Here is a 14,979-nt window from a genome sequence, read left to right on the forward strand (position 1 = left end):
ATCCTGGGCTATGGAGCCATGCTAAGGATGGGAGATAGGAAGTAGGCCCCGGCAACTGGACATTAGTCCGTTTGTGTTGTGGGGAGATGAGTCAGCGTGTTTCGATAACTTCCATGCTGACCAGGTGGTGGGACCCCCTGACCATGCTAGGGCCCTGGTCTGGGAGCCGGTGGAGTTGTGTGGGTCTGGCTACCCAAACCTCCTGCTGCCAAACCCACCGCAGGGAAGTTTAGGCTTAGGCTGACCGTAGGCTAGCAGGCCTGTGCCCTGTTTCTGGCTTGTCCCAACCAGTAGACTGTAAGCTCCTAACCCAGTGGGTCCCCAAATTTGGTGGGTCACACTCCCCCATGCCCCTGTTCACACACACTCCGAGCCAGGCCTGGGAGCAGGGCCTGCAGCTCCAGGGGGAGGGAAGGGGAGGGCATGGATAGAGCAGGGCTGCAGAAGGGACTAAGGCTGGGAGAAGGGGTGGGAGCGGAGCTGTAGCAGGCCACAGTGAGGACTGGTAGCCAGACACACAGCCAGGGCAGAGGATGGAGATCGTCAGGCACAGGGACGGGAGTTGGGCCACAGTTGGGAGTGGGGCAGGAGTAGGTGGCACTCCTTCATGGGGGCTGGCTTGGGCCTGCTATGACCCCCACCCAAACATTCCTGTGCACCCATGAGGCAGTGAGCTCCCCACAGTTTGGGGACCTCTGCCCTAGACCCTGACAGCTGTCTGCAAAGCTAAAGACTGAGCTCCAGATGAGAGGGTGTTAATTGCTGTGTACCCAAGCAGGGAGGCTTTGGGCTAAAAACTGCTCTTTGGTCTGTTCCGCCCAGAGGGCCAGAGCTACAGACAGTGTAAAATGTCTCTTGGGCTAAAGAGTCCCTGTTACTCTGTCCTGACCAGAGGGCTAAAGCCCTAGCCAGCTAATTGACTGCTTACAGCTAATTGACTGCTTGATGTTGCGAGGCAGGGTGGCTTCTCTCTGAGGCCTGGGGAAGACAACCACTGAACCACTACACATCACAACTAATGTTCCCTCTATTTTTTTCTGTCCAGGTGAAGAATAAATTTTGTTATATGCATTGAGGCAAGTGTGGAAACTTGTGCTGGTGGCTGTGGGCGCTCTGCCAATCAGCTGAACAGCATTTGAATCTCTCTGGGGCAGCCTCCCAAGCACTCAGCTTACAGGGAACACTGACCACAACGGCAAGGGGCCTTTACACACTTGTCTAGGACCAACTATGAGTGAGAATTCTGAAACACTGGGGACCCAAGGTAGCTGTTGTACATACTACACAAGGACAGGTTTGGGATCGATTAAATGAGGATTGGCTAGAACTGCAGGCTGACTCATTCTGTTAGGCCACAAGCCAGGGACAGTATGGGTGAGGGCAAAGTGTGAGGATGTCGTGCAGTGCAACATGAAGTGGAGAGATGGCAGAAACAATTCCCCATCCCTAGTATAGTGATGGGAAAGCTGAGGAGTAAAGAAGCAGTAAAGCTGAGGGCTAAGATGGAGGAGGAAGAAATGCACTTGCTGGTAGATTTACTAATTTGAGGGAGACATGGGTGTTTGCTCCAGCCACCCCATTCCTCCTACTATGACCCTGACTGCTGCTGACAGTGGGGGCAAACAGCAGCTCAGAAGATACCTTACCGAGGATTATAAGAAAAATTCCAATCACCACCTGGAAAAAGAGTGAGATGCTGATGAGCGATATCAGGGTGGCATAATACTGGAATGAAACCCCCTGCTCCAGCACTGCTTTGAGTTGTGTGACATTGGCCATGAACAGCGCCACATCCAACATGCTTTCGGCCACGCTCTTCTTTGTTGCATAGTGGTTGATATTGATTGTATTGTCCCTCCTTGGTCCAGGATTCCCTGTCTGGGGAGAAGAGAGAGTGACATCAGTAAGATTCCTAAGCAGACTGGCCAGTGGATCCCACCTTGAGTATTAGCCCCGTCAAGGGGTTCAATCTAGAAAGCTTTCAGAAGGGACATACCACGAACCTGAAAGGCAGCAAATTGAAAACTATTAAAGGAATCCTCCCCTCCCCCCATTAGCCTATGTATCTCATTGCCACCAAATAATAGTGGAGACTATAAGAATAGCAAGATTAGAAAAAGAATTGGACATGTGTGTGATTAATAAGAATTGCCAGTCTTAATCATAGAGATTAACTAATCCCAGGAGTTTTGAAAGAGATATTTAACCCTGATTCTTCAAGGCAAAAATGCAACCTAAAATGAATGGGTGATTAGGGAGCAATATTCCCTGTGGATACGGTAATCCAGGTGTGACTACAGTAGGATTCTTACATCTTCCTCTGAGGCATGTGCTGCTGGCTGCTGGCAGAGACAGGATACCAGACTCTATAGGTCTAGAATGGGTCTCATCCAGTCTGGCAATTCCTAGGTTCCTCTCCTTGAAACAATTGCACTCTGATCATCCATACCATCAGCTGTTCTAAAACATGGACACACAAGGTCTGTAGATGTATGTCAGCCTTTGCAGGGAGCAGCAAAAGCACTGGACAATGGGTACTCTGGTCAATATACCACTAGCCAAACTCAGTCAGAGGAGCTAGAACTTGCATTCTGTGAGCTATGACTTTGTAGTGGACATGAAGGCGACTGTAGGATGAGGCATTTTAGGGCTTTCTGGGCCACATCTGGCCTGCAGATTGCACCATTGGCTATCCCTGACTTAACAAAGAGTACAGAAGAGAAGAGAGCCACCTACTCCTTCACCCCATCAGCTCCTTCCTCTCCCTTGCCTTTGTCAGCCATCTTGACTGAATTCTGAGTTCTGCAGCCTGTGTAGACTCACTGCCCTGACCCAAATGGACACAGGTACAGGAGAGTGCAAGAAAAAGAAGCGTGGGGGAGGAAATAATGATTTTTAATTGAATATTCATTAGGAGCATAGTGACATGGTAGCAAATCTCAAGTGAAGGAAAGAACTGAAATCCTGAAGGATCTCCATTTATCAGCAGGACACCAGAACAAAGTAAAGAAAAAACATAACTAATTTAAATCAGTAGCATATGGGGCTGGAAAACACAGACTGTTTCTCACCCATATCCACCAGAGCCTTAAGACAGCTGGAAAACCAGCCACCTCATGATTTTCTGACTATGTGGCCTTTACTGAACTCCCTATGTGAACACCTTAACTAAACCTTTCCTAATGGGCTCTTTCATTAGCTGGCCCTTTAAATCTATGGAAGAAAGTCGGCCACAGCCTGAAGAGGATAATTTTAGCTTTTTGCTGTAGGCTGTTGAGTGGGCTGCATGAATGTCCTTCCTTCATCTTAGTGGGCCAAAAGATTGTTGTAACGAAGACAGTCTCCTAGGATAGGGTCGTTTTTGCTAACTACACTTGAACAGTGTTCCCTCTAAACTGCCTGGCAGCACAGCTTCACTGGTGATTAATCAGCCCTGCCCAGACAGAGGCTCAGGGCTCTGTGTGGGGAGCTGACTGACTGACTGACTGACCAGGCCTGATTAATCCCCTGTGAAGCTGTGCTGCCCCACAGTTTAGGAGCAATAGTGCACCTGAGTACCTAGAATTTACAGGCTGTGCCGACGGAACCGTAACACAGAAACAGATTCTACCTGCATCTGGTTGACCTGGAATCATGTGGGACCCAGCACACTGGTGGCCATACAATCAGGGTACTGGCCCAGGGTAAAGCTAACATGTTTTGTTCCATTTATATGGTTTTTATCTATATTTTTCTCCCATTCTGGAGGAGGCAGCACATCCTCTCAGTGGGATGACACTAGGCATTGATAGCTTCTCTTGTGTAATGATGAGTTACGGATATGAGAACAATGAAGCTCAGCAAACGAGACTGCTTCTATCAAACCAGTGACTGGCACAAGTAGGCCGAGCCATCTGCTTTTAGTCACTTACCCAGAGACAAATAAAGCACATTGGTTGGTCTTTTCAAATGAAAACATTTCCTTTTTTACTCTGGTGTGGAACACCCTTTAGCTTGAATGAGAAATCATAGAAATGTAGGGCTGGAAGGGACCTCAAAACATCATCTGCTCCTGTCTAAGTTGTGCTTAGGCATGACCAAGTAAATGGAGAAGACCATCCCTGAAAGGCACTTGTCTAATTTGTTCTTAAAAATCTCAAATGACAGAAATTCTACAACCTCCCTTGGATTCCAGTGCCTCACTATCCTTACAAATTAAGCCAGTTACTTCTTGTTCTACCATCAATGGATAAGGAGAACAGTCAATCACTGCTCTTTATTACAGCTCTTAACATATCTGAAGACTGTTATTAGGTTCCCCCTTCTTCTTCTTTTCCCAAGGCTAAACATGCTCAGTTTTTGTAACCTTTTCTTGTAAGTCAGGTTTTCTAAACCTATCACTTTGGTTGCTTTCCTCTAGACTTTCTCCAATTTGCCCACATCTTTCTCCAAGTGTGGCATCCAGAACTAGACATAGTTCTCCAGCTGAGCCCTACCAGTGCTGAAAAGAGCAGGAAAATTACTTCCCTGGTCTCACATGCAACACTCTTGCTAATACATCCAAGAATTATTTTAACTTTTTTTTTGCAATGGCATCACATTATTGCCTCATAGTCAATTTGTAATTCACCATAACTCCCAGACCCCTTTTAGCAACAAGAAGACACACCCTATTTTGAAGCTGTGCATTTGATTTTTCCTTCCTAAATGTCACATGCTGCACTTGTCTGTATTGAATCACATCTTGTTGATTCTAGACCAGGTCTTCAATTTGTACAGGTCACTTAAATGCTAATTCTGTCCTCCAAAGTGCTTGCAACCCCTCCCGACTTGGTGTTGTTCACAGATTTTATGAGCATATGCTCCACTCCATTATCCAAGTAATTAATGTAAATAATGCATGGTACCGAACCCAGGACAGACCCCCGTAGAACCTCATTAGGCAATGTCTCATCTGACAGTGAATCATTGATAAATATTCTTTGAATATGGTCTTTCAGCCAATTTTCCACCCACCTTATATTAATTCCATCTATATCACATTTTCTTCATTTGCTTATGAGAATGTCATGTGGGACTGTGCCAAAAGCCTTATTAAAATAAAAAAATGTTATGCCTACCATTCCCCTATTCACTAGGCCGGTAACCATGTCAAAGAAGAAAAATTGGTTGGTTTGACACAATAGAATTTTGACACATCCATGTTAGCTATTATTTATAATCCTTATATCTTTTAGGTGCTTCCAAATGGATTGACGGGTCTACAGTTCTCTGGGTCCTCTTTCATCCCCCTTTTTAAATGGATGAGACTAGCATGGTGCATTATGGAAAGGTAATGAGCTATATGTGTTTGGAATGGGTATAAAATACACACAAGCAACTTTTTTTCTGTCTCGTTAGGACCAAAAACAAGACTATGTCTCTCATAGGTGCCCACATGCAGGGTACGTCTACACTGCAGAGTTTTTACGCAAAAATGTCTGGTTTTGCTCAAAAATTTGCAGAGCGTCCACACTACAAGGCTGTGTCTACATTGGCAAGATTTTGCGCAAAAGCAGCCGCTTTTGTGCAAAATCTTGCCACCTGTCTACACTGGCCGCGAGTATTTGCGCAAGAACATTGACGTTCTAATGTACGAAATCAGTGCTTCTTGCACAAATACTCTGATGCTCCTGCTCAGGGATAAGCCCTCTTGAGCAAGTATTCTTGCGCAAGAGGCCAGTGTAGACATGCAACGTTAATTTATTGCGCAAGAAAGCCCGATGGCTAAAATGGCCATTGGAGCTTTCTTGCTTAAGAGAGCGTCTACACTGGCACGGATGCTTTTGCACAAAAGCACATGCCAATGTAGACGCTCTCTTGCGCAAATACTTTTAACGGAAATCCGTTAAAAGTATTTGCGCAAAATCATGCCAGTGTAGACGCAGTCCGAGGCTACGTCTACACTGCAGGCTTCTTGCGCAAGAACTTTTTGCGGAATAGCTCTTCTGCAGAAAGTTCTTGCACAAGAGCGTGTCTACACTGCCATGTGCTTTTGCTCAAGAAATGTGTTTTTGCACAAGAGAGCATCCACACTGCCATGGATGCTCTCTTGCGCAAGAAAGCTCTGATGGCCATTCACAGAATGGCCATCAGAGCACCTGTGCTTTTTCCAAAAGGGGTTTCTTGTGCAAGAAACCCCTGTTGACTGTCCACACATGCCATTTTGCGCAAGAGCTCTTGTGCAAGAAACCCCTGTTGACTGTCCACACATGCCATTTTGCGCAAGAGCTCTTGTGCAAAAAAGCTTATTCCTCGTAGAAACAGGAATAACTCTTGCACAAAAAGCCCTGTCTTCTGATGATCTACTGTACTTTTTCTTGTGCAAAAACACACTTGACTCACTGCCAAAGGTATAGATTGTCCAATCGGTGCTTCCTCTTCTAGCTCTGTGGATTTGTTTATGGACGTTCTTTTAGCCCTTGCTTAGCTCATCACTGCAGTGTAAGCAAAATGTTCATGCTTGCATGCCAAAAGTTAGGCTCCGACCAATAGCTATATTTAGGCAACTAAATAAATAACTTGAGTTTTCAGAAATGCATTGACTGAGTTGCAGGAACTCAGTGCATTCAGGTTTTGGCCTTTATAGAGGATTCTGGCCATTACAACAGTAATACCAATCTTTCCTATAAACATTTGGCTAGCTCTGTTATATTTGCTTGCAGGATAAAGATAAAGACCACCCTGGAGTGACTTCAGGGTTGTCTCTTTATTCTGGGTTTCCTGACAATGTGAGGCTTATCAAAGCCAGCAGCCCCTTGAGATAAAGCAAAGCCAAGTACATGCAAAAGGGTTCACTGCCATATTTTATATGTTGACTTGAAAGAACTGAGCCCTTGTTCCTTTTTGAAATTATTCACCCTCCTGTAGCGTGGGAAGCTCCATCTTTCTCCCACTATATTGCAAGGAAGAGAATTCGCTATCATTAAACCAGACACAAGGCACTGTCCTGAAGCAGGGCTGTATGTAATCATGCACAGCAATTAGCAGTATGAGGCATTTCTCAATTGATAATGCATCACAAAGATGGCCAAGTATAATTGTTATGTCGTGGGGAGTTTCACAGTATAGGAAGAAATCAGTGGAAATGCAGAGAGCTGGAGTAGTTGCAAGTGTCCATTTTATTGCATAGCACGGAACTAACTAGAATGAGCCCAGACTAGCTGGGCTGACCCCAGTGACCTACTTAGTTACTATAACAACAAGATCTATATCGACAACACAATACACAACAATAATTACCCTTCTTTTACAGACAGGGAAACTGAGCCATAGAGATGTAAAGTCACTGAGTTTAATTGCAGAGGAGATCACCAGCTCACACAGTCTGATTTCCTGTATATCCCAAACCACCATCATATAGCAAGTCAGTGGCTGAGCTGGAAAGAATGCCCAAGTCCCCTGAGGCCCAGTCCTATTTGTTGACTAATACTGCTGTTGAATAATAACATCCATATTAAATGAACCTCTTGCCATGACACTGCTATTCTTAGTGCAAAACTCTCTTGGACAAATTCTCTTTATTCTACTTTCTTGGAAGTAGAATTATTACTCAGTGATATTATTTATTAAAAGGACAGATTTGGGTTGCTTGTGTCAATGTTTAGGTTCTGTGTAAAAAATAAATAAATTAATGAAACCTCTTTCCTTTATTTAAAACAAATGTATTTTAAAATGTAGGTTTGATTGACTTGTTTCTTATTTGTGGTTGTTAGAAATGAGATTAAGGAAATGGGGGGGGGGGTTATGCCCACTAATTTTAAGGAGACTGGCAAGGTCTGATTTTTTTACTTGAGTGTATAACATAGCAAACTATTAAATTACAATGACAGTATAATGTCAAAATGGCCACAAGAGGGTGCACCCAACTGCCTATGTCTACTACTGTACTTAGTCACATAAGCCAACTTCAGTGCAAGAAAAGCTAGAAGAAAAAATACCTAAATAAACTGTTTTTCAAAGGAAAATTGGGGTTTTGCTTAAACAGTTTTTTAAAAACTTCTGCTTTTCATGAAGACTTTATTCTTTTGTCAAAATATTCTGGCCAAAAACTGGTTTTCAGCCAAATACTTGAAAATGCACAGAAAATTTCAGCAGAAGCAAAAGTTTTCTTTGTTGAAAATTTCCATGAGGGGGAATACTTTTTCAGATCAGCTTGTACTGTAGGCCTGTTTTTTAAGACACTTATGACGAGACTAAAAGAGACACTGGGACAGCATGACACAGAAAAAGAGGGATGTGAATGATAATCCTCTTCAGGAGAGTTTGCTGAGAAAGTGTGTCTAAGGAGACTGTATTATTGAGCATTAGATGCAAAAGAGCTGCTAAAGAATGCCAAATAACACACACACACAGAGGTAATGAAGACACAGAGAGGTAATGAAGATACAGGGAAAGGAGCAGAGAAATTCATTTTACTTGTAGATTCTCGCCAATAAACATCTGTATTTAGATAAACACATATCAAACATATGCAAACATGCATAGAGAACACCACACACACACACATACACACACACACACACAGAGATATGGCAATTCCATAGCATTTCACTGCTGACAGTTTACAAATATTTTGTAAACACTTAGGCTACATCTACACTGCAACATTATTCGAGAGACCGGAGTATCCTAAAATAGCTATCTCGCATCTTCACAGCAAGTCTGTTATTTCGGGCTCACTGTTCCGACGTCCCTGTAAACCTCATTCTACAAGGTGTAACGGACGTTTCAGATTAGCACTTGATTTTGAAATTTGGCACTGTGTAGACAGCACCAAATGACTAAATAAGCTATTTTGAAATAGCATCGAAATAAGATACGCAATTTGCATAGTTCTAATTGCAAATCTTATTTTGAGTTACGGTGCAGTGTAGACACACCCTTATGACCAAGCTAAAAATAAACCCCTTGAATAGCAAGAAAGTATCCTTATCTCCATTTTGCAGATGAAGAAATTTATGCAGGGATTCAGGCTGCATTTTCAAATACCCACGCTATGTTTAGGTGCCTGAGTTGAGATACTTATAACCTGACTCTCAGAGTTACTAATCACCTGCAGCTCCCGATTGCTTCATCTGGAGTTAGGGGGGTTCAATTCAGTCATTCTGAATATCTCCTCCAAAGTGAGTCAAGTTTGGGCACTGAAAATAAAGAAGCCACTTTTAAAAATGTTTGGCCCACATACCAAAAGGGACACAGGGTCAGTGACAGTGTTGGGAACAAAATCTGGATCCCCTGATTCCTACTAGCCAGTAGGCTCCCATTCCTCTTCTAACCACTAAACCATGTTCCTCTCTGTAATGGGATAGCCTGTCTCCTTAAGGTTAGTGGGGCATATAGGTCAACCCACCCTGTCCCCTGGTGTGGCCCTTTAAGATTTTGAGATGTCTGATATTTAAAAAGACTTAGGAGATATTAAATAACAAGATAGAGGTAATGCAGGTAGGACCTCCCTGGTCCGGCTCTCTTGGGACCTGAGCAGTCCCAAACCATGGAGTCTGCTGGACCAGGGGAGGTCAAGGCTCCCCGCCTGGCTGTCGGCCCTGCTCCCGCAGCAGCCCTGCTGCCACCAGCCCTACCGGGGCTGCACTCCCATCTGGGAATGGGGCTGTGCTCCTCATTCTGCTGTCTCTGGCCTGGCTAGGGCTATGCTCCTCACTTCACTGTGCTGGCCCTGGCTGGGGCTGCACTCCCCACAGGTGTGCTCCCTACTCTGCTTACTCAGCCAGTGCTACACTCCTGGGCACTGGCCCCACTGCCTGCAGCCCCACCAGGGCTGCATTCCCCGCCACTGGCCCCAGCTGGCCTGCACCAGCTCACTGCTGCCGAGGCTGCGCTCCCTACTGCCAGCCCAGCCCTTGAACCTGGCCAGCTGGGGCTCTTTGATCCAGCCATATCCATGGTCCATAGATGTTGCTGGACTAGAGAGTCCAAGATTTTAGTGGTTTAACTTGTATTGATTTTGGATCAGCTTCTGCTGGTGGATGAGACGAGCTACACAGAGCTCTTGTTGAGATATAGAAAAATGGTAAAAGACAAAAATAGATATTGGTTGAGAGGAACTGAGAGGAAATATCATTACTGTTTCTTTAAGGACTGGGGACAAGAAGCCTTGCAGAGCGAGCTGGTCAAGGTTCCCTTCTCTCTGTCAGAGGGATGGGTCTTGGGAAGGGGAACGGCATATATGTTGCCTCCTGCTTCATATCAGGTAGAGATCAGCCTGGTGAACCTCTGAGCAGGAGGACTAAGTGGGAAAAAGAGGCCAGCTGAAGGAGAAGCTAGCTAAAGCCCTACAGCTGGCCTAAATTACAACTCCAGCTCAAGGAAGAAAAGCTGGGGGATTTCTGTTTTAAGAAGAAACAGAGATTAGCTGAATTATAACCCAGCTTCAGAAGGAGAGTTGGCAGGGGACTTTGTCTTAATGAGGGGTGCCAGAAGGGCTGTTTGAAATGCTGCCTAGCTTTGCCAGACAGGATGTAGCATTGCTGGGAGCAACTTCGAGGAAGCTCCTCAGGAGCTGCTTGGGAAGAAATGCTGATCAGCCACAAATCCAAGGTTGAGAATAGGAGAGTTAACAGATCTGTGGAAGATGCTGATAAACAAGAAGAAGGTAGGAGAAATGGTGAGACATTGAAGGATCAGTCCTTGGTTGCCTTGGGAACCTAGAGGAAAAGGCAGGAAGGCCTGGCTCCCCCATCTCTTCTCAAGACCAAGAGGAGAGGGGCTATGTCTACACTTCAGCGCTTTTCCAGGATACCTTTGGTATCCCGGAAAAGTTCTCCTGAATCCAAGGAACACGTCTGCTTTTCCAAAAAAAATTTCAGAAAAGCAGATGCATTTTTTTTTTGGCATCCCTGTAAACCCCATTCTATGAGGAAGATGGGATGTTCTGAAAGAGGGTTTTTTTCTGACTTTTGGCCCCGAGTAGCTGGGCTAAATGTCAGAAAAGCCTCTTTTGAAAGTTTGCAATTTGCATATCTTTTTCTGACTTTTCTTTGTAATGTAGACACAGCCAAAGAAGTATGTACAGGCCTTAGACCAAAGGCCAAAAATGATGAGCCCTAGCTGGGGACAGACTCTGAGTCTTCCTGTTTTGGACTTGCTGTTAACCCTAGAAGGGGACTGGATGTGAGGTGGCACAGCTGGAGGCCTCAGCTATGGAAGCCCCACTGTTGCAGAACAGGCAGATGGAAAAAGTGGTGCTATAATAACCACTTCTATGCCATGGTCTGGTATAAGGAAATGCTCATATATATGCTGGGACATGGACAGATACAGAGAAAGGTGACATGCATAGTCCTGGACTATTGGCATATACAAGGGCATGCACACAGAGAGCAATGTGGATAATAATTAAAACATGTAGCTTGTAAATGGCTTTAGGTAGAGATTATGTCTATATCTGGGTTTTGTACAGCACCAAACACCTCTAGCAGTGTTCTGCGGATACAAGTAACAACAAATCCTGCCATGCAGGCTCTGAACGAAAGGTGAATTCAGTCTTCAAGGCCCATTCCCTCTTTTGTCTTTCCACTCCGGCTTCTGGCAAGGAGGCCAATTGCATTGGTGGTTTTTATAATATGACCATCTCTTTTGCTCATAAGGAGTCTGATCCAAAGCCTATTGAAATCAGTGGAAGCACTCTCTTTGACTTCAAAGGGCATTGGATCAGCCCCAGGAACCAGAATGGAGGTACCTTTCTGTAATGTAAAGCCACCCCGGGGTACTTTAGTCATGAATGCTTCTCAGAGCGTTCATATATCCCAGTGATGCTGAGAGGTGCAGCTCTTCTGGAGTAAAGGTAGCACCTAAATGTAAAGGAGTGGTCTTAGTAACCATAACCAGGTGGTCACAAGAGACCTCTGAAATCAGAAAGGATCTTTCTGGCAAGCTCACAACAGCCTGAGGGGTTATAGCCAGCTTCTCTTCTGAAAGATCAGGCAAGTGGCCAGCCGAGATGCCTATTTTTCTACCACACTCTATTCAGTTTCTTATGCTCAATTTGTCTTTTCACTGTTACGTCCTATGTAGACTGTCAGTTTTCTGGGGCAGGGACTGTTGTCTTCCTCTCTGTATTGTATCTAGCACAATAGGCCTTCCTCCCTGATGGTGGATGGAGTTCGTAAGGACTACTGTAATATAAAAAATGGGTCAAATTCTCAGCCGGTGTGCCAGCTGGCTGAAATTGATGGAGCCTCCCTGATTTACATCAGCTGAGAGTCTGCCCAATAGCTCATCTTACTATCTCTTACTGTACTGAAAATACCCAGGAACAGAAGGTTAAGTTGGAAACGTAACACCACACAAAGATAAGGAATTTAGCCTTTAAAATCTCTAGAGCTTTGTCTGGGAAGGAATATTTAAGCCCAGGCTGTCTCCTGGCTGTGGCTCACAGAAGCGACCTCTGACTAGTTGGAACTCAGAAGAGCAGCCTGGATGAGTAATGAAGTAACATAGCTGCACGTAGACTCGCACTCCTCCTCTTGCCCTTGCCCTCCGGCTGACACTGCCACAGGATTCCATTTCCCAGCTGTCTGGCTGGGTGCTCGCAGCCTGCAGAAACCTGCTCGTGGGAGGAAATGTGTGCTGTGCCTCTCTGCAACTCCTCTCCTTTGTTGTACTCTGTAGGGGTACGTCTAAACTACATGCCTCTGTCGGCAGAGGCATGTAATTTGTTTTTTTGGCAAAGGCAAATGAAGCCGCGATTTAAATGATCGTGGCTTAATTTACATTTACATGGCTGCCGCGCTGAGCCGACAAACAGCTGATCAGCTGTTTGTCGGCTCGCGTGCTAGTCTGGACGTTCCCCCTGTCGACATCAAAGCCCTTTGTCGGCAGCCCCGGTAAACCTCATTCCACGAGGAATAACGGGGCTGCCGACAAAGGGCTTTGATGTTGGCAGGGGAGCATCCAGACTAGCGCGTGAGCCTACAAACAGCTGATCAGCTGTTTGTCGGCTCAGCGCCGCAGCCATGTAAATGTAAATGAAGCCGCGATCATTTAAATCGCGGCTTCATTTGCCTTTGCCTATGTGTCTAATCTACATGCCTCTGCCGACAGAGGAATGTAGTCTAGACACAGCCTAGCTGGCTTGCCCGGTCTGCTTCCCTTTGTCTCCTGTCTCCCTTGATCTGGCATCACCTTCCTTTTCTTGCTTCCCAACTCAGTACTTTCACTTCTCCTTCCACTGAGTTCTGCCTTTCTCTTGTGAAGAACCATCCCCCTTTTTGCTCTGCCTCCTATCCATAGGGGCTCCTTCTTTCTTTTTCACACATAATGGCACTCTGCAGGGCCGTGCTAGGAGGTTCTCCGATCCACTCCATCTCAGCTGCCAAGAGGGCTCTCTGTGCTACAGAGCAACATAAATAATGTATCACTTAAATAACTGTCCCATCAAATATATATTAATCCTCCTAGTTAAGTATATTTACGATATTGAATTGAAGATGTCCAGGAATCAACTGGCAGGCAGCAGAGCTGAGCTGCTATTAGAAGATAACTTCTAGGTTGTCAGGATGCCCAGAGGGGGGTGCTAGTGGGGCAGCCTATTTCCATAATTCAGTGGAATTAATGAACTTGAAATTCAAGACTAGCATAGCCCCAGCAATCACCACTCACTGATGGGTTTTTTTTGATTGTGGGCCAGAGAAGTATTTAAGTGGAGGAGGGATCCCTTTTAGTATGCAGAACACTGGGAGTGCACAGTAAAGGATTAGCTGGAATTACTAATAACAAAGTCTGGATGTACTGGCTAGATACTCCAATAACGCCCAGTTAGCACCCAGGCTAGATTTATCCTGGTGCTTGAGAAAGCAAGTAGAGACTAAAACCAGCCACTCAGCTTTGCATGAGAAACTTTAAAAGTAGGTTAACGGAGAAAATAAGCCTATTAAACAATGAAGAGCAGCCGGGAGGCACAACAGTAACTATTGCATTGTGCTTACGAAGCTAAAAATATAAAGACGAATAAATCCCCAGGCCTGAACAGCTTATACTCTGAAATATTCAAAAAAGCTAGACCAGGGCTGCATGGATTGAAGACATATTCAATGGTAAAGTGTGTTCATGCCTGTCCTTTTAAGTACACCCACAGCAGCTAGTGTGTGTGTATCTGCAGTTTGCTTCACCACCTACAGGCCTATTTTTAATATTGAGACAACACTGATCTTCTAGAGGCTACTTTGTTAGTTTGCTGAGGTATACTGAGACAAAATGGGCTGATGGATAGCGCACTGGGCTTCAAGTCAGGGGGTCTGGATTTATTGTTTCTTGTCATTCACTTGCTGTGTGGCCTTGAGCATGTCAATTTACCGCTCCTTGCCTCAGTTTCCTTACTTGTAAAATGAAGTTGATGGGAATGGCTTACCTTTGTGAAACATTGTGAAATATGTGGCTAAAAAGTGCTATATACATGCCAAGTATTATTTCTATGTACTACTTTAATGGACCAAATTAATCTTTGATTTAAGCCCACTGAAATCAGGAAAGTTACAGAAGCGATTGATTTAGTCCTATGACTAAAAGAATCTTTGGATCTAAAAGGCAAGATCTACTCACTTCAGTGGTGCTATATCAACTTACACCAGCTGAAGAACTGGTCCCGCATAATTGAAAAGCAAAAAAACAGGTGCGGTTACCCAAACTTTAGTAATCCCTTGAACAATATAAAAATGGTTTCTGGGAGGTGGGGTTGTTTTGTGCTTTTGTTAGATATTGCAGAAAGATAGCAAGCTGGTTAAATGGCAAGTAAATATAACTTCTGATGAGTGGCAGTGTAGGGAAGTCTGCAGAGAGCTGCTGCTTTTCAGTGTGGTATTTAATAACAGTTGTGTTTGCAGAGTGGCAGAAAGAAATGGAAATGTCATTCTCCTGAGCAGTGGAATGGATTGCATATTGGAAAGAGATACATGAGAGGAGTGGTCTAGCAAATGGCTACCCCACTTTTATGTGAGAAAATGC

At 44.8% G+C, this 14,979-nt stretch overlaps 1 protein-coding gene across 1 annotated transcript in view; it reads right to left on the reverse strand.

Moving 5' to 3' along the window:
- NINJ2 (ninjurin 2) overlaps positions 1-14,979 on the reverse strand; it is a 72,871-nt gene that overhangs the window by 5,631 nt on the left and 52,261 nt on the right. The window contains exon 2 of the mRNA XM_006135440.5: positions 1,647-1,878. Within this exon, the coding sequence (XP_006135502.1) occupies positions 1,647-1,878 (232 nt within the window). The remainder of the gene's footprint in view (positions 1-1,646; positions 1,879-14,979) is intronic.

Source organism: Pelodiscus sinensis, chromosome 1 (genome assembly GCF_052426305.1).
Source record: "Pelodiscus sinensis isolate ZL-2025 chromosome 1, ASM5242630v1, whole genome shotgun sequence".
In the NCBI taxonomy this organism is placed as follows: Eukaryota; Metazoa; Chordata; order Testudines; family Trionychidae; genus Pelodiscus; species Pelodiscus sinensis.